This window comes from Eublepharis macularius, chromosome 5, assembly GCF_028583425.1.
Source record: "Eublepharis macularius isolate TG4126 chromosome 5, MPM_Emac_v1.0, whole genome shotgun sequence".
In the NCBI taxonomy this organism is placed as follows: Eukaryota; Metazoa; Chordata; class Lepidosauria; order Squamata; family Eublepharidae; genus Eublepharis; species Eublepharis macularius.
The window spans coordinates 170,838,782-170,862,248 of NC_072794.1; the positions used below are offsets into that span (position 1 = coordinate 170,838,782).

At 50.7% G+C, this 23,467-nt stretch overlaps 1 protein-coding gene across 1 annotated transcript; it reads left to right on the top strand.

Moving 5' to 3' along the window:
* The first annotated feature begins 2,391 nt into the window (after positions 1-2,391).
* C5H20orf96 (chromosome 5 C20orf96 homolog) lies at positions 2,392-22,226 on the top strand. The gene is made up of 10 exons (XM_054979737.1): positions 2,392-2,460; positions 3,237-3,378; positions 3,709-3,830; positions 5,755-5,913; positions 9,401-9,500; positions 10,866-11,023; positions 11,116-11,217; positions 15,449-15,535; positions 17,559-17,677; positions 19,580-22,226. The coding sequence occupies exons 1-10, from the start codon at positions 2,401-2,403 to the stop codon at positions 19,638-19,640; spliced, it is 1,110 nt and encodes a 369-aa protein (XP_054835712.1). The 5' UTR covers positions 2,392-2,400; the 3' UTR covers positions 19,641-22,226.
* The last annotated feature ends 1,241 nt before the right edge of the window (positions 22,227-23,467 follow it).

Consider the following 23,467-nt stretch of genomic DNA (forward strand, 5'->3'; position numbering starts at 1 on the left):
AATAAACAATGCTATAGGGGAAGTAAATGCAAATTTACAAAACGTAACATTAGCAAAAATCAAAGTTGAAGAAATGCCGAAACAGAGCATAAGCAATTCTAGGACTGACATTAGGCAACACAGAACGACCCAGTTGGGTCAGTTGTGGGGAAATCCAGAAAACCAATTCAATTGTGGGAAAATCCAGAACAGAGAAGCCAGTGCAGGTCTCTGCAATCGTTGTGTTCACGTTCAGTTTGCAAAGAGGCGAAAAGGAAATGCAACATATGAATAAAGCGTCGCTTGCAAAAAAAGCACAGCCCCCGGCAAAGAGGAAAAAAATCAGGATTTCCTACACAAGACAAGGTACGCATGCGCAGTTCGCTCAGCCGAAGGCGGAGGGGGTGGGGCCAGGCTTTATCGTCCGCTAAGGTCGCTCCGGGGGTTGTCGGAAAAATACTCTTTTCATAGTCGGCGGGTGAAAGGGGAGAAGGCGAAGAAGAGAGGAGAACTGGGCTTGAGACACTGCCAGAATTGCATGGGGGTGAGAGGTGGAGGTTGATAGTCAAACCTGGAGGGGGGCGGGACAAAATAACCTCCTTTTTAAAGTCTGTCGTAATTTAGCGACGGTCCCTTAAAGCCCTTTCGGCTCTGCCTTCTTCGAACGCGAAGCTACGCCTGCCTCAGCCGCTGGGGCTTCCGTAGTGGGGCGGGTAGCCGTGGAAACCGTCGTCCAAGCTTTTCATCTGGTTGCTAGGAGACGCCCGAGCCCAGAAAAGAGCGGCAGGTAAAGAGGGAGGCGGAGGAGAAGGAGGGGCTCGCTCGACGGTGGAGCCTGCCGGCCCAGGGGCAGTCTACCTCTGGAAGCCAGCTGCTGGGGAGGGCAATAGCAGGGGAAGGCCTTGGCTTTTTTGAGCCCTTTGGGGAAGCAGGATCTTGCATGGTTGCCAATCTGCGGGGGGGGGGAACTGAGATCTCCCGGAATCTCCCGCCAATCGCCAGGCGACAGAGATCGGTTCCCCTGGAGAAAATGGCTGCTAGTGAGGGGGACTGTTAAGGTTGCCAGCTCCTGTTTGGGAAATACCTGCAGATTTTGGAAGTGGAACCTGGGGAGGGCAGAGTTTGGGGGGGGGGAAGCTTCAGCGGGGTATAATCTAGACTTGCCAACCTCCAGGTGGTGGCTGGAGATCTCCCGAAATTGCAGCTGATCTCCAGGCCACAGCGGTTAGTTCCCCTGGAGAAAATGACTGCTTTGGAGGGCATTATATGGCATTATACCCTTCCCCAAAACCCCACCCTCTCCAGGCTCCACCCCCCCCCCCAATCTCCAGGAAATTCTCAACCTGGAGCTGGCAACCCTTATAATACCATCAAGTCTTCCCACTGAAGCAGCTGTTTTCTCCAGGGGAACTAATCCTTATGGTCTCTGGAGATCTGTCGTACTGGTTAAGGGATTTTTGAAAAAGGATCCCACAATATACTTTAACTTTTATAAAATGTATAAACATTTTAAGTTGGTCCTGCCTGATACAATTCTCAGAACAATTGCTTCTTTATTTTTATTGCACTGTGCTGTATTGTTCTGGAAAAGAGCAAGAGTCCAGTAGCACCTGTAAGACTAACAAAATTTGTGGTAGGGGAGGAGCTTTCGTAAGCCACAGCTCACTTCTTCAGATACAGCTAGAATGTGAGTCCATCTGCCCTTATATCTGGGAGAGTGGAGTGATTTCAGATGCCAAATGACAATAGCCAGTGAATGACAATAGCAGGCATGATTGGATAGGGTGGGGTATGTAGAGGGGTAGTGGGTGTGGAGGACTTAGCATTGGTAATGAGACGGGAAGCCTAGGTCTCAATTCAGTCCAGGTGGATGCATTGTCTTGAGCTACATTATCAGTTGCAATTTAGCAGTATTGTTCTATGACTGTATGTAAACAAAGGAAGGCCATTGACAAAAGAAGGGGTGTTTGGGTAACTTGGAAAGAAACTTTGAAGGCCGTAGTCTTCCCTCTCAGCATCTCTTCTCTCTTGAATGTACCCCTCTGGTTGAAAACAAGAGAAGCCAAACGACTGTCAGCTTGGCAAGCCTGGGGCATGATACCCCACTGAAATCTCTCCCTTCCCCAAACCTTGCCCTCCCCAGACTTCATCTCCAAAATCTCCAAGGATATTCCAACCTGGAGCTGGCAACCTAATTAGACTGAGTGAGCCTCTAATCAAGACTGCAGCATCTGGCTCTTGAAGTGTGTTTAAATATGGAGAATACGAGTCTTGCAAGGGCTTGAACAGTGTTTATGACATGAGTATCTTTCTAAGGAGTCCAGCCGTTATATAGTAGCCCTACTCTCTTTTTCCAACGAGGGCTTATGCCAGTTCCCCACAGCCTGTTGTACGTGTGTTTCTCTCGCAGTGGCTCAAACGATGTCTCAGAAGACGGTGGATAACCTGCCCAAGAGCTTCCTCAGCACCTTGACCAAGACTGTGAGTCCCAGAAATGCAGTGATGCCACCTAGATCCAGTCCGCCCACATCTGCCTCGATCGGAAAGACGTGCTTGCACGTGTGATGGAAAAATTAAAAATACAGGAGGCCTGCTTGCGCTTGCTGTTCCCTGATCAGGCCAGAGTCTGTGGCTTCTGCCTTGTGTATTAGCCTCTGCCATGAATAAAAAGATGCATGTGGACAGGAAAGCGAAGAAGAACATGGCAGGGTTCATGAGCAGGTCCACACGAGCAGTTCTAGCAGTGCCACGAGTCTAAGGTTGTGAACCAGCCAGGATATGGGCTGGTGGTGGTTTCATTGTGCATGCATTATGGATCCTTGGTGCTGTGAGTACAAGCACAAGCACACTGTGCTGCTCTTACAGCCTAATGGAAGAGCTAGGGAGGTGGCTGGTGCCATTCGATGGAGTCCATCTGGATAAGGCCTGTTACATATGTTGGTTTCCTAGATGTCTGGCAGCCCAGTCTGAGTGCCCCTCCAATAGCGTGACTGCCTACCATCTTCCCTTAGGTTACTTCTTAGGCAGTGAATGAAACATTTGTGAGGCCACTGTTGGCGTTAGCCAGAAGGCTGTGATGTGAACCCTAGATCCCACAGTCTCCAGAAAGTCAAGGAAACATTTCCTTCACAGAAGAAAAGCGTTCTGCCTATACTTGGGCATCTTCCTCTGAGATCCTTTTCTGAAAGACTTTTTTCTACCAGACACCCTCTGTTTTCATTCTATGAAACTGCCTCTTTTACTGTATTAATGTTTAGGATTACAGCAAATGGCAACGAAGCAAAGCAGTGAAAAAGTCACCCACATTTAAGGTTTTCTTGCCACCCATTGAACCAGCGGCTGGGAAGAAGAAGGAAGACGAAAAGAGTTCCTCATCTAAGCCCAAAGACAAGCTATCAGGTTGAGATTGCTTCTGCTTCCTTGCCTTGACCTCTGCCCATGGGCCTTTCTAGCGGAGCCGATGGATGCACTAATATGCTTTAATGGACTTGCTGGGCGCTCTGCCACACTTTCTGGTCCCGGAGAAATTTGCGGTCCATATTTTCCTGATATCCGCCCTGAGCCTGTCTGACGGGGAGGGTGGTCTAGAAATGTAATAAAATAAATAAATATCTCCGTCCCAAAAGCTGTAGCGATGATCAGCTTACTGCCCTAATTTTTATAGTAGCTGTGGGTTTCCCATGTGAACCGAGCCGTGTCATAAAGGAATAATTCCATGTTTTGTTTTAGGGAAGAAATCCACTTCTGGCTCCTCTTTGAAATCTGCACGCTTCAGGAGGAAGAGTGCTTATCAAAGAGCTTTGGAAAGTGAAATGCTTAGAAAGAGCACAGAGAACATCAAAATCTTGCAGGTACATGGAGCCACCCCGCCACAGATGAGCCCCTGTCATCAACTGTTTTTGATGCAAAAACTGAGTATCTGCAGTACAGGGCCTGTGCCTGGCATGTATGCACCTTTTCAGAATTCGATGCTCTTCCCTCTGAATTCGGTGTTTAGAATTCAGTGCCTGCACAAAATTCCATGAGTCACTCTCCTGCTTCATTTCATAATCCTAGTCCAAATTTTTCAACAATATTTGATTCTGCTTTGTCTCCTACCTTTGCATTCCAGTCACCTCTGGCTCTCAGTGTATCTTGGGGACCCTAATCTGGGTGCGAAAGGGGCATAGAAATGTTTTATAATAAACTAGCGACAAAGCCCGTTGCAGCAAAAGATACAACGGGCTCTAGAAAGGGCAGGAACCAGGATGGACATTGTCCCCTCCCCAGAGCCTCTATCTGGGGGTGGGGAGGAGGGCAAAGTGGCCCGTCTGGGCATTGCCCCTTCCCCAGCGCCCTGATCTGAGATGGAGGGAGGAGGGCTGGGTGGCCTGACGGCATTGCGCGCTCCCCAGTGCCATGATAGAAAGGGCAGCGCCAGGCACCCTGACAGGCTCCTGCACCCAAATCAGGGCCTCTGTGTGGGGAGCGCACGGTGTGTGTGTGTGTGTGTGTGTGTGTGTGTGTGTGTGGCTCCAGGTGGCCTGAAGGGCTCCTCCACTGGGAAGCTACCCAGATTGGGGTGCTGCTGGCGGGGAGCACATGGGAGGGGTGGCTCCAGGCGGCCTGAAGGGCTCCTCTGCCCAGCAGCCACCTGGATTGGGGTGCTGTTGGTGGGGGAGTGCATGGGGGGGGCGGCTCCAGGCAGCCTGAGGAGCTCCTCTGCCCGGCAGCTACCCGGATCGATGCTGCTGCAGCGCAGAGCAACTCCCCTCTTATCCCCTAGGGGCGCACTTCTGCACCTGCACTCTGGGATAACCGGTGAGTCGTCGGAAACCCGCTTACTGAATTATGTAGTAAGATAAATGGCCCAATCGCTTTATTCTGCAGAAGATGTCGGTCATTCACTTGAGATCACAGAGGTGGGAAGGCTCAAAATGTGGCAGGAGGCGGTTGCTGGAGCAGCTGATAGGTGCAGCAGGTGCCTGATTGATGGGGGGAAACATTAATGACATGCTTGAGAGGTTACTATATGCATTAGGTTTTCTGCACAGAATTCTCTCTGGCCAAGCAAAATTGATATTTACGTGCTAGTTGGTCTGGTGACTGAGAGCTAAACTACAAGAGATGAATTACACAAGAACGCTCGCGTGAAGGGAGTCGCCATGTTAGCCGAGAAGCCAAGTTTTAAAAGACAGATCAGAGGGCTCTGTCAATTTCCCCTCTCTACAGAGCTGGCAAAGATCAGGGCTCAGAGGGTTTGTTTATTTCCTCTTAGCCTCCCAGAAGGGGAGGTGAAACTGACGGAGCCTTCTGGGAGGCAAAGAGGAAATAAACCCTCTGAGGAGTGATCTTTGCTGGCTCTGTAGAGAGGGGAAATTGAGAAAGCCTTCCGATCTGTCTTTTAAAACTTAGCTTCCCGGCTAATATTGCGACTCCCTTCACACGCGCGTCCTCATGTAATTCATCTCCTGTAGTTTAGCTCTGAGTGGCATTTCCGTGTACGGCCATCTTTGTGATGGTGGAGCAGGGCAGGACCAACGGGTACCAAAAAGCTCTGTTTGCGATGGTGGAAAAGTCTGCCTCGTGGTATGATTTGAGGCAGCGGAAGTGGCTTAGAGCACAAAAAGGGCTGATGCCAGATGAGCTTATCTGGAGTAGAGCAACAACGGGAATGGGAAAAGGAGAAGCAGCCCTGAGGTTGAAGGATTCTTTGGGGGTGTAACTGGAGTGACAGGGCCGGCAAGCGTTTCCTTTTCGCTGTAAACCTTTTGTGTCCATTCATAATTCCTACAGCAACTTTCCAAGGGTAAGAAGAACAGCTTGGAGGTGCTGAAGCACCATTCCCACTTCCTGTTGGAGAAGAACCGGGGGCTGTTTGAGGATATCCTGGAAAAGGATGCTGACATGGCTAGGTGTGCCAGGGACCTCCTCCAGCAGTACGACATGTTTGGGGTAAGGTTCAGTTTGGTCGGGGGTGGGGGGTGGGGGGCGGACTGTGGAAACCGAATTCCCACTCAGTTCGGAACGTCACGGTTCAGATCCTTTGGATCGCCCGTCAGACTGTCAGGGCACGTTCAGATGGCAGCTTGTGACAACCTTGGCTGGACGCTGCTGTGCAAAGTAGGGAACGTGAGAAGCGTCTTGAGAAAAGCGAGTTCCCAGGATGCTCCTTGCGGGCACCAGCTCTGCAGACCGGGGGCCCCTGCTGAATCCGAGCCAGTCCATCAACAGCACCGACGGTCACATGGAGCTGCCTTATACCGAGTCAGGCCCTCGGTCCATCAAGGTCGGTGTTGTCCGCTCAGACCGGCAGCAGCTCTCCAGGGTCTCAGGTCTTTCACATCACCCGATCCATTCAACTGGAGATGCGGAGGACTGAACCTGGGAACTTCTGCAGGTCAAGCAGAGCTCTGCCGCTGAGCCACGGCCCCTTCCTGTCCCCAGTAATGGCTGAGTTGCCCCGATGAGAACAGAACTGTGTGGCTTTGTTTTGAAAGAAACTGGCCTGAAAGGGGAGCTCAAGTAACCTGGCCCCTTCTGTTGAGTGCACAAACTCAAAAGTGGAAAAAACACACCAAGGGGCTTGGAACTAAAGAATTTCCCAATAATGTGTATCAATATATTATTATTTTTTTCTTATTTTAGTTAGACTTTAGATATATGTGAAATAAAGTGCAAAGTGATGAATAATAAATCATGGTATTAAATATATCACATCCACAACATTCATACAAAAGTCAGTTCATTCCGTAACAACTATTCCAACAAAGCTAAATTTCTATATCGAAAGCATTGGCCGTCCATACATAGATAAAAGTTCATTGGAGCAGAGGAGTTGCTTTCCTTGTTCTTTGCTTTTTTCAGTGTGTCATGGAGGACCCCAACGGTATCCATCCCACAAATCCAGGTGAGTGAAAGGCATATATCCAAGGAGTAAATCTGTATTCATCGATACATACCTTCTCTCTACCGGTAGGACCCCCCCCCCCCGCCCCTGGAGGGGACAGAGCACCGTCTGTGCACCCCCTGCCCAACAGAGGACCGGCTATTCAACCCACATGTTTCATGCGAAACTTTCTCAAGGGCATCAATATTTTGGTCCAATCCTTCCTTATATCAAGTACTAGACTTCAGCTCTGTCCGTCTTAGTTGGTAACTCACTCAAACCAAATGGCCAACCGTTCCACCCCCACTTCAGTTATCAGTATATAAACCCCAATGTATGAATTTCATGGATGTGATATATTTCATACCGTTATTTATTATCACTTTGCACTTTACTCACATGTATCCAAAGTCTAAAATAAGAAAAATAATAATATATTGATATACCTTATTGGGATGTTCTTTAGTTCCAAGCCTCTGGTGTGGTTTTCCCACTTTTGAGTCTGTGCTCTCAGCGCCGAGGCAGCCTCTTTTTGGTTTCGCCTTCTATTGAGTGAGCCGATTTCCTGCCCTTCTAATCCAGGAGTAACCGAAGAGGCTTCTGTTAGGTATTCAATTCAGTTACTGCTCACAATATCGCCACCTCTCCCCTGCCATTGATTAACCTGCTGTGATGTCACGGAGGCTTTGTATATGTTATAAGTCAAGGTAAAGGTCTGTAAGGGGAGCAAGAAGGGTGGCTGACATGAGCTTCGCTGTGGCTTAGCGGGGAGGGGCTATGTGCTCATGGAAGGAGGCAGCTGTCTGGAAACCTGAGCGAGAGCAGGTAGTAGAGGAGTTGATGGAACAGATTAAACTGTTGACTAGCAGGAGGTACCAGAGGGAGGCATGAGTCTAGTGAGGAAGAGGGCTGGAGGACACCCTCCGTAGATCCCAGAAGTGGAAGGGGCTGTGGGTCTGTTGGGAATGGCTAGATGTAGGGGGAGAGATGGGTGGGAGACTCACTGGCAAGGTGGTCAAAGGGAGTAGGAATGTGTGCTGAAGAAGAAAGGAGAGATGGTGAGAGCAGGGAAGCTGAAAGTCAGCAAGGAAGTGGAGCTGGCTCTTGACAGGAGGTGCGAAATCAGAAGAGGCTGGAGAGGAGGGCTGTATTGTAGGGAGGGGGTCTCAAAGAGATGCCTCACTAGCGAGTCAGGGACTGTAGATTTCACCGCTGTGTTGCCAGACATTCTATTTATTGCCTTAAGCATGTGCTCCTGTGAGCTACCTGTGCTTCAAGTATGATCCCACTGAGTAGCTTTATGTTGTCTAATGTCATCCCTAGAATTGCTTATGCTGTGTTTTAGCATTTCTTCAACTCTGTATTGGATTCTTGCTAATGTCTTTGTAAACTTGTATTTATTTACCCTATGGCCTTGTTTATGGAAATGTCCTTGGTATTGACTGTACTAATCTCACACTAAAGAGCCCCGTGGCACAGAGTGGTAAGCTGTGTGCTGCAGCCCAAGCTGAGCTCACGACCTGAGCTCGATCTTGGTGGAAGCCGGGTTCAGGTAGCCGGCTCAAGGTTGACTCAGCCTTCCATCCTTCCAAGGTTGGAAAAATGAGTACCCAGTTTTCTGGGGGTAAAGTGTAGATGACTGGGGAAGGCAATGGCAAACCACCCCGTAACAAAAGTCTGCCAAGAAAACGTCGCGATGCAACGTCCCCCCATGACTCGATGCTTGCACAAGGGACTGTCTTTACCTTTACCTAATCTCACACTAAGTAATCCACGTTGAGTCTCGGTGAGAAAGATGAACTATAAATGACATTAAACAAATGAATGAGTGAACAAACGAATGAATGAATAATAATAATATAATAACCGCTTTATATACCGCCCTATAGGACAACTTAACACCCACTCAGAGTGGTTTACAAAGTGTGTTATTATTATCTCCACAACAAACACCCTGTGAGGTGGGTGAGCCTGAGAGAGCTCTGAGAGAGCTGTGACGGACCCAAGGTCACCTAGCTGGCTTCAAGTGGAGGAGTGGGGAATCAAACCCGGATCTCCAGATTAGAGTTCTGTGCTCTTAACCACTACAGCAACCTGGCAGGCAAAGGAGCCTTTCAGAGTGGCTGAGAGTGGAGCGTCAAGCAAGGAGAAGGTGGAATCTCCCTGACTGGAACAAACCAGCTAACTCCTGGGGTTTCAGGTGATCGAAAAGCCCAATCCCTTCCCCCTTTCGTTTCTCACCTATCCCGTTTCACAGCCTGGCTTGCCTTTCCCATGCCCAACCTTCCCATCCAAGGCCATGACGCTGAACCCTCTTTTGTGGGAATCCCACAAATAATCTTTAGCCTCCCTGCCCTCTTCTGCTTCCTCTTTCCTATCATGCAGCGGAGGGGGAGAGAACAAGGGCACGTCTCTGTTGTGCACAAGCCCCGATCGGCTGGGAGGCCGTTTCTCTGTATTCCAGTGCCCTCGAAGTGCTCGGGAGCCAGTTTGGCCGCACCATTCTGAGCGCGGCTTGAAGCAACCGTTGCCTGCGCTTCTGTTTCTCTGCAGGCGATCATCATGACCCTTCAGGACTCCAGTCAGAACCAAGTTGGAGTGGCAAAAGCAGAACTCGAAGCCACAGAGAAAATGGTGGAGAAGAACATGGGAAGTAAGCGGCATCTCACTTGCAAGCCCAACACAGGCCCGAAGCCCACAACAGTAAATCCGTGGGGAACACCGGCCCTGGTCTGAGGGCCTGCTGTCGCCCTGGCAGTCTGACGTAGCATGTCCCTCACTTTATATAAGAGTTGTGAGAATCCCAGAAATCGCCCCGGCTGTCTAGGCCGCTTTCCATAAAGGTGGAAAGGAGCACCCCATCTCTGTGGGAAAGCCGTGGCCTAGCAGCTCCACTGAATGTTTGCCACATTTGGGGGCATGGCCATGTTACCACTGCGTGCTGTCTCAGAGATGGAATTATGCTCCCAGGAGACATCCCTGTGTTGTGGTCCACAGGGATCCCTCTCATCTGAGGGGTCAGAAATGAGCAGATTTGTTCCTCTGAATTAGAGCTGCCTTTAATAAATAAATCGTATGTTGGCCCCAGGGGTGGCACAAGGGTTTGCCACGCTCGCGGCCGGCCAGCCGGGCGCCCCCGCACACGCACGAGTGTGCGCGCGCACCGGCCTGCGTGTGACATCATCACGGGAGCGCGCGCACGCTGCCACCGGCCCGATTGCTGCGGCGGGCGGCCTCCGAGCTCTCCCGCTCGGTTGCTTGCACCGCCGCAGATGCCTGCCCACGGTGGCTGCGCCTGGCCGGGGGCTTGTGCTGGCGGCGGCAGCGGCGCGGGGTGGGAGGGATAGGAGGCTGGTGCTTTGTGGTGCACGCTCCCGCCTGCCGCGCCTCCCCCGGCGCTCCCTCCAGCACCCCGCGCCTGCGGCCACCGCCTACCTGGCCTTAATAGGCGCGCCGGCCCTGGTTGGCCCCAGAAACCTAATTAAAGTATTCCATGATTGGGCCGTTAGCAGAGTCTGTCGTTTAGCAGTGGAAGCGTGATTATAGGTGGTTGTGAGCTGGTTCTGCTGACTGGTGTGTGTACAGGAGAGAAAATAACAAAGCATACACCTGTTTATGTTTAGAAAGGAAATAAGAGTTCTTTATTGGAGGAATACCATACTGTGATAGGAAAAGAGGAGAGACAGATACTAATTACCTATCTAGTCTAAGGATAGACATGGATGCTAGGACAAGTCCTGCATCCATGCTCCCAGGATGGAGGGAGGAGGAGAGAAATGTTGCCTCTAACAAAGCCAGGAAGAGAAGAGTGAGAAGGATGATGTCACGAGGAGGAAGTCCTGGGAATAGCAGTCTACATATCGAAAGGATAGTGAGAGCAGTAAACAGGATGCCCTGACCTCTCTGTCTTTCTAACTCTTTGGTTTGTCCTCCTCTGAAACCTGAGGAAAGGGACGGCGCTGAGTCCTCCTCTTCCAACAGCCTTCACCCTCCTTCCTTTGATTTCTTGTTTGGCCAGAACTGGAGCAAGACCTGAGTCGCATGAACGCCAAAGTCCAGGCACTCCAGGAGGAGCTCAACGTCCTGCGAACATACATGGACAAGGAGTTCCCAGTGAAATCGGTCCAGATCGCTTTTCTGCTTCGCAGCATCCGGCACCTGAGCGAAGAGCAGCAGGTGTGGCCTGGGGCCTTTGCCAGCCGCCCTCTTCCTTCCTCCGCTTCCCCTTGAGCTGGGCTTCAGCAGGTCTCCTGTTCTGCTCTCTCCAGGACGAACTCGAGGAGGCCGAGGAGATGTCCAAGCAGTTCTTGGAGACAGTCGCAGAAAAGACCCAGGAGGAAACGGAGCGCATCTTACAGGCTGTGGTAGACGTGAGTGAGATCCATTTGGGTGTTTGCATGGGGACTGTAGGCTGGCCCAGCCAGAGCTGCACTCATTTCCAAAGGAGTTTGTGTAAATAGGGACACGCAAGGAGGAGAAGGGAGGCATGCTGTTATGACCTGTACTTTCTTCAGGGTGGATTTTGCTTTAAATCTCCCCCTTACACCCTCTGGGTAGTTTGCTGCTACCAGGAATATATTATTCCAAAATGTTTTATTTAAATTTTCCCTTTTGGTAACGTGTTTGAGCGTCAGGCTCCTTCGTGGTTCTATGTGGCCCTGACGATAGGAACTGGAGATAACTCTGGGATATAACAAAACAAAGTTTATTTTTTTTAAGAAGCGTATTGGTTAGATAAAAGTCGTTCTTAGTTCTTCTAGCTGCTTCATCCAAACTCATTCACACAGATCTCTTGTAAGGCTTCACACACAGTTAGCCTCTTTCTCTAGGCTCTATATTTCCCTCACAGAGAACTCTTCAGACAGCACACAGCTAGCCTGTTTTCACTCTCAATCCTTTCTCTCTCAGGCGCACACACAGTTTGCCTGCTTCAAACAGAGTGAATATATAGTCTCCCAGACACACTCAGTTCAGGCTTCCACTCAGGCTGCCTTTCCCTCCCAAATACATGGACACCCTCAGGCTGCACACAGCTCGCCTCTCTGGCCCTGACTGAATTATTTTCTCTCCCTCAATAACTGAAAACTGCCTTCACTCCGCCCACTCTCTGTCATCAACCAATCATATCACTCACTCATCTCTCTCTTTCACCCCCTCTCTTCACCTATCTCACCAAACATCTAAAGACACATGCACCCATTTCTTGAAATCATTACACATGCGCTTTCAAGCCTCCACTTTTCAGAGCAGGCTCACTGGTACGGTGGCATCTCCAGGCTGCTATTCAGGTTCTTCGGGAGGCTGACCATTAGACAGCAGGAGTTGGGCTGTCAGGGAGGGTTTGGCATTTCACTGGCTCCTTTCTTCCCTTAGCCCATCGCTTTTGTCTTCCTTGATTCTTTGGTCATAGATCCAGAGGAGTTAGCTGTGTTAGTCTGTAGTTGTAAAATAGTAAAGATTCCAGTGGCACCTTTAAGACTAACCAATTTTATTGTAGCATAAGCTTCCGAGAACCACAGCTCTCTTCGTCAGATGCACCATTGTAGCATAAGCTTTTCGAGAACTGCAGTTCTCAAAAGCTTATGCTACAATAAAATTGGTTAGTCTTAAAGGTGCTACTTGATTCTTTGGCAGCCCTTGTCAATCACAGCGTCAAACTGCAGAACTGTACATTGCTGTGCCTGGCTTGTGACAAGGTTCTCTGCCTGAAAGGGAGGCCAACGCACGCCCTGCAACAGCAGCTCTGTTCTTCAGTTTCTGCACGTGGGGTCTGTTCATGCTGGAGGTTCACTGCTGGACAAGCCGCTCATGCTGCCGAAGTCACATTTTATCAGTCCGGGTTTGGTGTTAAATGGATGCTTAACGATCCAGCAACAGGCCCCTGTTATTCCCCAGGGGGTGATTAAAACATTCAGGTACGGCTGTGAGGGATGGAGGCATTTCTACGTCTGCCCTTCCGGGGAAGGAATTGGGTGGGATGCCCTTTTCAAAGGCAGCAGGCGCATTTTGAGGCTTGCTTTGGAGTGCTTTGTGGATTGCAAAACAAGCAAGCTCTACCCCCTGCGGTAGCCAGGTTCAATAGTCCAGGGCCTGGTACCTGGGGAGCACGGACCACTCTTCTGGAAGTTGAGAGCCCCTATGGCATAGTGGTTAGAGGGCTGGACTCAGAGCCAAGGTACAAGTGACAAATGACACTTGAACGGCAAGTGAACAGACTCACGTGTATTCCTCCCTGTTCACTTGCGCTCCACTTGTGCTCCACTGGATCACTACATGTCATTCATCACTTGTAGCTTGGCCCTCAGATTGGGGAGAGACTTGGGTTCGAAACCCGACTCACCCACAAAGCTCCCTAGGATGACACTGGGCCCATCATTATTTGCTCAGCCTAGCTGAGAACCATGTCCTGTGCTGCTTCGATTCTTAATTGGGGAGAAAAGTGGGACATGAAGTGCATTATCCTCCCTCAGCCTAGCTTACCTCATTGGGCTGTTAGGAGGATAAGGTGAAGGAAGGGGGGCCCTTGTATACCACCCTGAGCTGGCTGGAGGAAGGGCCAGATGAACAGAGAGAGATCCACCTAACATCCCTTAGGATCCCTTTGTGAGCTCCGCTGCGAAGTATGATTGAGGGCTCTTTACTGTATGCGGTGTTCACTTGTCCTGTGCCCAACACCCCCTTCCAGCAACTTAAGAGCCAAGAGGGTTAAATGTAAACGGGGGAAATGGGCTTGTCCTCAGTATGCTAGTAGTAGAGAGTGCCGTCAAGTCATAGCTGACTCGTGGCGACCCCTGCTGGGGTTTTCATGCCCAGAGACTAACAGAGGTGGTTTGCCATTGCCTGCCTCTGCAACCCTGGTCTTCCTTGGAGGTCTCCCATCCAAATAGTAACCAAGGCCGACCCTGCTTAGCTTCTGAGATCTGACGAGATCAGGCTCACCTGGGCTATCCAGGTCAGGGCCGTCAGCATGCTATCAGCAGCATAAAACACGTCATCAACGGCAGCATGACAAAGGGCATGTACTCATGTACATACATTTACTGCATGTGCCCCAGAAAGAAGATGTATCTCTCCCCTCCCCCCCCAAGACCTTGATGATAACATGATCAACCCGTGCTCACAACTGTTTTAACAAAGCATCTCCTCAAGGCAAAGCTACGGACCACACGGTAATTGAACAGGAAGAGCGGCCAGCAAATTTGGATACTATTTCCCCCATAATCCTGAAAGCTGCCAAGGCTGCCCCTCATGTTGCAGGCCAGGGCCCCATAGCCTGGGACTCCTTCTGTACCCCAAGGTATTAAACCGAGTATGGGAGGAGGGAGCAGGCGAGAAACTCGCCAGAGGACCTCCAGATGGGCAGGTGGCCGGAGCCGTTCACCTCGCATCAGTTCCAGCACTGTTTCCTGCTCAGGGGACAGGCCCGGCGCTCTGATTGCTGTCGGGTGGCCATCTAGCCGCCTCTTAAAACCTCCAAAGGAGAGCCCGCCACCTCCCAAGGAACAGAAACATAAACAGAGTGGAAGGGGCTGCAAGGGACATCTAGACCAGCCCCCTGCACAATGCAGGAAATTCACAGCTGTCTCCCCTCCACCCTCCCCCAGTGATCACTGCTCTATGCCCAGAGGAAGGCAAAAAAAAAAAACCCTCCAGGATCCCTGGCCCATTTGACCTGGAGAAAAATTCCTCCTTGACTCACTGGCACTACTTTGGGCATATAAAAAAGGACTGCAAGAGCCTGGCCATGGCTCTTCATGCCCTCCGTCTCCCAATCTGCCTAAATTCACCAGGTGAGATGATGTGGACCAAAGGGACGGGGCGGGTTCCTGCTTCAAACCAATCTCACGGCTTCTTGCCTCTCAGACCTGAGCGTACGGCTGCTGGCCCACAGCTTTACAGGGTGATTCCCGCAGGCTTCCCACTGAAGCTTGCTTGGTTGGGCAGGGAGGGGACACGCTAACAATTCAGTAAGTCTAGAAAAGAGACTGAAGTTAGAAATCAGAGAATCATAGGTTTGGAAGGGATCTCCAGGGTCATCTAGTCCAACCCCCTGCACAATACAGGAAATTCACAACTACCCCCCCCCCACACACACACACACTCCACACCCAGAAGATGGCAAAACACCGTCAGGATCCCTAGCCAAACTGGCCCCGGGGTAAATTGCTTCCTGACCCCAAGGTGGTGAATGGCAAATGACGCTGTAAAGTGCAACAGAAGCAGCTGAGAGTGCAGACAGCCTTTTGGGGAGGGCACGGATGACAGGGCAGTCTCCCTTCCTCTCACATAGGGCCGCTGCATGCATATGAGCTTGCTCCACCCCTCCCAAGCTCCTAGGGACAAATAATATCATTTCTAGTGGCAGAGCTTTTGTGGGGTGAGGGGGGGGCTGTGTTGACCAGCCACCTGAGAGCATGATATCTCCCTCTCTCTCCCCCCCCCAATTTGAAGCCATCTCTGCAAGGCTTTCCTTTCAAGAACAGCCCCCATTAACTCTTCTCTTGCGGGTCTGCCGCCCCTCTGTCCACTCCTGGTACCTTCCGGGTTCGTTGTTCGTGTTTCCTTCTGCAACTATATTGCATTTTCTACCCTCCTGTGCAGGAGAAGGTGTCGGAGTATCATACTGGCCTCAAGCAGATGGCAAAGAACAACCGAGAACTGCAGCGACAAATTGAAATACAAAAGAAGGTGGGACAGCGTTCAGGGACCCCCCCCCCCAGAAGCTCTGCAGCTTGTCGAGCCTGCCAGGGTTTGCCCCGTGTCACATTAGCCCTTCCTCTGGCTGGCGGTTGTTCCATTACTTAGAACCATAGACACACAGAGCTGGAAGGGACCCCAATGGTCATCTAGTCCAACCCCTTGCTCAATTCGAGAAATTCAGTTCCTCCCCCCATTCTGCCAGTGACCCCTGCTCTATGCCCAGAGGAAAGCAAAAAACCATGAAAGCTTAGCACCAGCTCACCCCTTCATGCCCTCCCTCTCCCGATCTGCACACATTCATATTGTGTCATAGGATCATCATTGCTGTCACGTGGCCATCTAGCCCCTTCTTAAATATCTCCAAGGAAGGAGAGCCCACCACCTCCCGAGGAAGCCTGTTCCACTGAGGGACCGCTCTGACTGTCAGGAAGTTCTTCCTAATGTTTAGCTGAAACCCTTTCCGATGGTTGTTGTGGATTTTCCGGGCTGTATAGCCGTGGTCTTGGCAAGATCTGCCAAGACCACGGCTATACAGCCCGGAAAATCCACAACAACCTTCGTTCTCCGGCCGTGAAAGCCTTCGACAATACATCGAAACCCTTTTCCTTTAATTTTAACCTGCTGTTTTTGGTCCGACCTTCTGGGGCAACAGAAAACAACTCTGCTCCGTAAGCAGCTTCCCTTGGGATAATCTCGCAGCTGGAACCCAGAATGAGTCCAGCAAATAACCTGTACAGTATGCAGAGGGAGGGAGATTTTTGGCATGCATGTCTCTGGTTAGGAGCGGATGAGGCTTTGAGATGGACACGATCCATTTCTAGGCACACGGAGTCACAGGTTGTGGGAGGCATGTTTGGCTGCTGAGATGCTTCGAAGGACAGCGTGTCCTGGTTCTTTGGCTTCGTCTGATGATACTGGCTAAGCTCAGGCTTGGTGGGGAAGTGTCCCCCAGCCAGAAGAGAGAGAGGAACCCTCTTTCTGGGGGATTTAAGGTCCCTGGCCCTAGGGAGGCCCGCCTGGCGTCAACCAGGGCCAGGGCCTTTTCGGTCCTGGCCACAGACTGGTGGAACACTCTGTCTCATGAGACCAGGGCCCGGGAAGACTTGTTAACATTTCGCTGGGACTGTAAGACGGAATTGTTCCGCCAGGCATATGGCTGATGCCGGGCGGTGCCCCCCCCCGGCGGGGGGGAGGGGGTTAAACCATATGCCCTCCTATGTAGATGCTGTTGTCCATACTTTATACTTCACATATTTGTTCTGGGAAGCACTGTTGTATGGAATGCCAAATTTAAATTATGTGCTGCCCCTTTTCTTCTGTTTTATATGTATGTATATGTGTGTGTGTGTGTGTGTGTGTATTTGCATAGTTGTAATTTTAATGATTGTGTGTAGAACTTTTAAATTTTTTTTAGTGATACTTAATATGTTTGAATTGTGTTGTTATCTGCCCTGAGCCCGCTGATGTGGGGAGGGCAGAATATAAATCTAATAAATTAAATTAAATTATGGTTGTTGTGGATTTTCCGGGCTGTATAGCCGTGGTCTTGGCCAGGACCACGGCTATACAGTCGGGAAAATCCACAACAACCATCGTTCTCCGGCCATGAAAGCCTTCGACAATACATTAAATTAAATTAATCTAGATCTTGCATAGTGGAATCTGTGGGGAGCAGCAGGGAATACGTACTAGTGGCAGCTGTTGACTTCTGATCCAGAAGGTAAACACGCCTTTAAAACCTGGTGGGGGGTGGGAAGCCACTGGAAGTGGGACTGTTTGAAGTAAGGAAATGGAAGGCAGCAAAAGAGTCGCAACTCCTGCACACAGTTTCTGCACTGTCCCACTGGTTCTAAAGGGGTCACTGGGCCCCCCATCAGGCCCCGTTCCTCGGAAGGTTTGAAGGTGGCCTATGTGAGATCGGACGGTTGTCTGTGGGATAGCTCTGAAAAGACCAGCATGGGTCCTCCAAGTGGAGTGTCTGACTTGCTGACCTCTTCCTGAACTCTTTCAGATAACTGCTGATCTGGAGAAAGACATTGAAGTATTGCAGAAGAGCACTGTGAAACTTCGCCAGTCCGTCCAGCACCCGCGGGAAGTGATATTTGCAGATGTCCTGCTCCGAAGGCCCATGTAAGTTCCTTAGGCTGTAGCTGGAGTTGGAAATTTGGCTGAGCGTGCCTTGAGTCACCCTAGGGGTGCTGTAAGCACCTCCCCTTTCCCCTCAGCACATTTTGCATCATATCAGCGAAGGAATCCACTGAAGGTCAAGAAGCAAAACGGTGGGCTGGCATTAATCACTGTGGACGGAATCAGTGTCCAAAAGAGCAAGTAGCTACGTAGGTTCTTGCCGTTATCACTGAAAACCCATTTCGGCCCCTTCTGGGTTTCTGATCCTCCACAGCAAGCATCTTTTCAAATGTTTCTGCACTAACAAGAGGACTAAAAACTTTCCCCCTTCTTGGCAATCTCAGCTTTCAAGATTGGAGTTTGCACAATGTTTGATGGTTGCCGAACACCTTCCAATCTATCCAGTTGGTGCAATGTTTGAAATAGGAAGTGTTCCATAGGTTCATCGGTGTACAATTTACCAGTTCCATTTTTTTGTTAAAGGAGTGGGGAGTTACTAGAGCCTGCCCTCTGATCTGATCGGATAGCACCTGTTCATAATGCCTTGTTCCATTTGTGTGGAGTGGACGTGAAATGCAGAATGCAAACACAACAGTCTCACCCATGGTGTGGAATGACTGTAGCAATTCTAATCATAACAACAACAACAGTGCGCTTATATACAGCCCTTCTGGACAGATTTGTGCCACACTTAGAGAGGTGAACAAAACCAGTGTTGTTGTTATCCCCACAATACAGCTGGAGAGCTGGGGCTGAGAAGGGAGGCTTACCCGAGGTCACCTGCAGAGCTCCTGGCAATAGTGAGATTCCAACCAGCAGGGTGCTGGTTCACAGCCCAGCCACTTAACCACAATGCTACAGCAGTTCTCATAGCGTATTATTACCCCCCAGTACAGCTGGGGAGCTGGGGCTGAGAAGGGAGGCTTACTCGAGGCCACCTGCAGAGCTCCTGGCAATAGTGAGATTCCAACTAGAAGGGTGCTGATTCACAGCCCAGCCACTTAACCACAGTGCTACAGCAGTTCTCATAGCGTATTATTACCCCCCAGTACAGCTGGGGAGCTGGGGCTGAGAAGGGAGGCTTTCTCAAGGCCACCTGCAGAGCTCCTGGCAGTAGTGAGATTCCAACTAGAAGGGTGCTGATTCACAGCCCAACCACTTAACCACAGTGCTACAGCAGTTCTCATAGCGTATTATTACCCCCCAGTACAGCTGGGGAGCTGGGGCTGAGAAGAGAGGCTTACCCAAGGCCACCTGCAGAGCTCCTGGCAATAGTGAGATTCCAACCAGCAGGGTGCTGATTCACAGCCCAGCCACTTAACCACAATGCTACAGCAGTTCTCATAGCATATTATTACCCCTCAGTACAGCTGGGGAGCTGGGGCTGAGAAAGGAGGCTTACTTGAGGCCACCCGCAGAGCTCCTGGCAATACTGAGATTCCAACCAGCAGGGTGCTGGTTCACAGCCCAGCCACTTAACCACAATGCTACAGCAGTTCTCATAGCGTATTATTACCCCCCAGTACAGCTGGGGAGCTGGGGCTGAGAAGAGAGGCTTACTCAAGGCCACCTGCAGAGCTCCTGGCAGCAGTGGGATCTGAAACAAAAAAGTGCTGATCTGCAACCCAGCCACTTAACCCCTTGATACATCAGCTCTCATGACCGCAGGAGAACAACCACAGCATGACGTGGTCCTTGTATTGACTGTTCCCGAGCCACGCCCCGGGTCCACCTGGCCAGCAGTGGCTCTGCAAGTTCTCGGGCACAGAAAGGGGTCCTTCTGCATGCACAGCACACATGCCCATAGTTCATTAGTTCATTCGTTCAAAATACGTGCTGTTTTTCTTGCCAGCTCCGCCACTGAGCTATAGGCGCCCTAACCTTCCCTTTGCTGTTTCCCACCAGATGCACCCCAGATATGGAGATCGCACTCAACATCCCCACAGAGGAGGATTTTCCCCTGTAGTTGCCAGCGGTGGGATTGGACGGACACCGCTTGGTCATGCAGCTACGGCCTTGCAGAGCAGAATGCGGAAACTGGTGCCCAGCCTGAATCCCAGGTGGAAGTTTTTAAACCCGTTGGTTCCCGCCCCCATTGGCCAGAATTAAATTCTATTGAAACGAACAGCCCCAGCAGAACAGAAAAGAGTGTCTCAGTTCATTGCAGTACAACCATGCAGTACCATGTCTGTAGGGTTAAAGTGTAAGGCTAGGAGAGGAGAAGAGCCCGTGAGTACATGAGGCTGCCTTATGCTTCGTCATAGGTGTCACATCACCTATGACATGATCCTTTTAGCTGGAGATGCCAGGGATTGAACCTGGGGCCTTGTGCATGCCAAGCAGAGGCTCTAGCACTGAGCCACAGCCCCACACTGGCCCTTCCCAGCCAGATGGACAAGCAGGGCTTTTTTTCAGCTGGAACATGACGGAATGGAGTTCCGGAACCTCTTGAAAATGGTCACATGGCTGGTGGCCCCGCCCCCTGATCTCCAGGCAGAGGGGAGTTTAGATTGCTGCTCCACTATTTTCGCCAAGGGCGATTTAAACTTTTAAAAACTCACCCCTTGTTCCAGCTGACCCAAAGTGATGTCATTGGCCCTGGGAGCATGCGTGCACTTTGCGCGCACACATGTGGTACCAGGGGCACCACCTCCCGCCAAGAGTTGCCCCCTGTGCTGGCAACCCACTGAGTTCCACCACCTCTTTTCCCAGAAAAAAAGCCCTGTGGGCAAGTGAAGACTGCCTGATACCGAGTCCTATGGTGATCCTCCCTGGCCCTGTATTGGCCGAGGCTCTCCAAGGTCTCAAGTGGAGGACTTTCCTTTATCCTGCTACCCGAGGCCCTGTGGCTCCTTCTCTCTGCACGATGCTACGCTGCACCTGCTTGGGAGGGAGTGGAAGTGCTCAGCCCCTGCATTCTACCCCACGACAAGGCTTGTCCAGACAGGCCTGTAGCACAAGGGCAGAAACATCTCCTGCAGCTGCTTAAGATGGTATCGTTTTCAGGGGGCCAGCTGGGGGTTGCCCTCTTGCCTTCTTACAACACTCCCAAGGGTGCAGGGGCACAAATCTTGGGTCAGCCCTGCAGCTGTGTCATTGCAAGGGATAGAATCGTAGAATCATGGGGTTGGAAGGGACCTCCAAGGTCATCTAGTCCAACCCCCTGCATAACCCCCTGCAACCCCCTGCACCGCCCAGAGCCCCTGGGATGGGCGGTATATAAATTGAATAAATAAATAAATAATAAATAAATAATACAGGAAATTCACAACTACCTCTTCTCCCCCCCCCCACACACAGTGACCTCTGCTCCATGCCCAGAAGTTGGCAAAACACCTCCAGGACCCCTAGCCAAACTGGCCTGGGGGAAATTGCTTCCTGATCCGAAAGTGGCGATTGGCCTTACCCTGGGCGTGTAAGAAGGGTCCTCGAGAACTAAGCACTGATGCAACCCTTCCTGCCCTCCCTCTCACAATCTGCCCAGGTTCACAGAATCAGCTTTGCTGTCAGAGGGCCATCTAGCCTCTGCTGAAAAACCTCCAAAGAAGGAGAGCCCACCACCTCCCGAGGAAGCCTGTTCCACTGAGGGACCGCTCTAACTGTCAGGAAGTTCTGCCTAAGGTTCTAGCAGTATACCTGCCTTGGGTACCACATTTTCCTGGGCCAAGGAATAGCTGGGTGACAGGAAAGGCAGCAACCCAGTGGTTCCAAAGCGTACGTTCTCTGTATGGAAACAGGCGTGGCAGCTTCTTTCCATACTGAGACCATACGTTTTGGAAGAGAAGGGCAATCTGGCAGTGCATAGAAGCTCCATTTTCTCTTCCCCTGCTTTGTCAGACAAAAAGGGCCAGTTCGAAAGGTAGCTTGACAGGCTTGGAGACTAAGAAACAATCACAGGTCAGAGCCCGAATTTTGACAGTGTGTATTTGATGCTGGGAACTCAGGATAGAATGGGACTCTCCCGGTGTGCACCCACCTTGCTGCTCGGTGGCCTCCCTGCCTGAGCTGGCAGAGGTGGTCTCAGACTTAGCATTGAAGACAGATTAGTGCCCTACCCAGAGAGGTGAACATGTTAGTGTTATTATCCCCACAATACAGCTGGGGAGCTGGGGCTGAGAGGAGTGGTGCTTATCCAAGGCCACCTGCTGAGCTCATGGCAGTGGTGGGATTCGAACCAGTAGAGTGCTGATTTGCAGCTGAACCACTTAAACCACTGTGCTACAGCGGAGTGCAGGTGGAGAAAAAGTTGAAGTAAATGCAACTGAATGTGCGTGAGAGCTCATGACGATGCTTACTCTGTGGCCGTAATCAGGGTGAAGCGAGCTCATTGGCTCGTCGCTGTTGCATCTGCACAGAGCTGTCCAGGAGAGTTTTTTGGGGTGGTGAGGAGGCCTTGATCCTAGGCCACTCAGGAAATAGACCCCAAAGATGTCCAGGCTCTCTGTAACTCTTCCGTGAAGCATTTTGCCGATAAAAACACTCTTATCTGCTGTATTGTCGAAGGCTTTCACGGCCGGAGAACGATGGTTGTTGTGGGTTTTCCGGGCTGTATTGCCGTGGTCTTGGCATTGTCGTTCCTGACGTTTCGCCAGCAGCTGTGGCTGGCATCTTCAGAGGTGTAGCACCAAAAGACCAGCCACAGCTGCTGGCGAAACGTCAGGAACTACAATGCCAAGACCACGGCAATACAGCCCGGAAAACCCACAACAACCATCACTCTTATCTGCTGCTTAAAAGTCACTGTTGGCGCAGTCCCATCTTGGGAGGCTACTGGGGTGTCGTCGGGTCCTAGCTGCATGCATAACTTCCTGTTGGCTGAGGCCTGATGAAGCAGACAAGCCGCTTAGAAGGATGCGGCCCATCCCGTCTGGGCCTGATCTTTGTAGGTGATCTCTGCTTGGGTCAGGTTGGTCAGCTGCGTCTGGGAATAAACAAATGCTTCTTCATGGACGGTTGTTCTGACCACATTGAAGGAGGCAGTCGGGAAACATCTTGTCATGTATGCACCCATCCATGCCATTTATGTGTCCTCTGATGTTCTGATCTCATGCCGTGATAATACTGCATTGCGTTCCTATAATAAGTTCAACCCAAGTTAGCCTGTCTGAAACCGAAAGTGCCTTGCTTGTTAACGCTTTTCACAGAGATGTGCGCTCAGCCTGTTACCTTTAAAAAGTATGCTGTCTGCAGACCTTGCAGCTGCAAAATAAGAACGCAACCATTTCACAGGGGAGAGGAAGAGACTTTGATTTCTTTGTACTCTTGCCTAGACAAAGCTATTGTGTTCTCACATAACTTCTTAGGTTTTCGCGCCTAAATGCAAACTGCTCAAGGGGAGGGGGGAAATGATGCTCCCTATATCTCTAGTGCTTTTGCCTGTATAATCATTCCTGCCAACTTTCCCATCTATGGATGTACCCATAAACTTAATGGATCTCTAAATAAAAGTCTTTCAACCAATGCACTGGAGTGCTTGCTGTGAGGGGCTTGGGGATCGATCTGCCATGGACTGCCATCCTTAGAACTGACACATCTCCTGAAAAAAGCATCCCCGGACCCCACTGACCTGAACAACGATGGTCCGTTGGCTGACCTTCCATTCTTGGGCCAGGTGCTGGAGCAGCTGATAGCTATACAGCCTTGAGCGGCCTCGGAGGAAACAGATTGTCTGAACCTGTTTCATTTCAGCCTGTTTTAATACTGTTTTAATATCCGGCTGTTTTACTTACCCGTAAGTTTTACTATGTATTGTATCTTGCTTGCTGGTCTATGACCGTAATAATAAAATTTGGG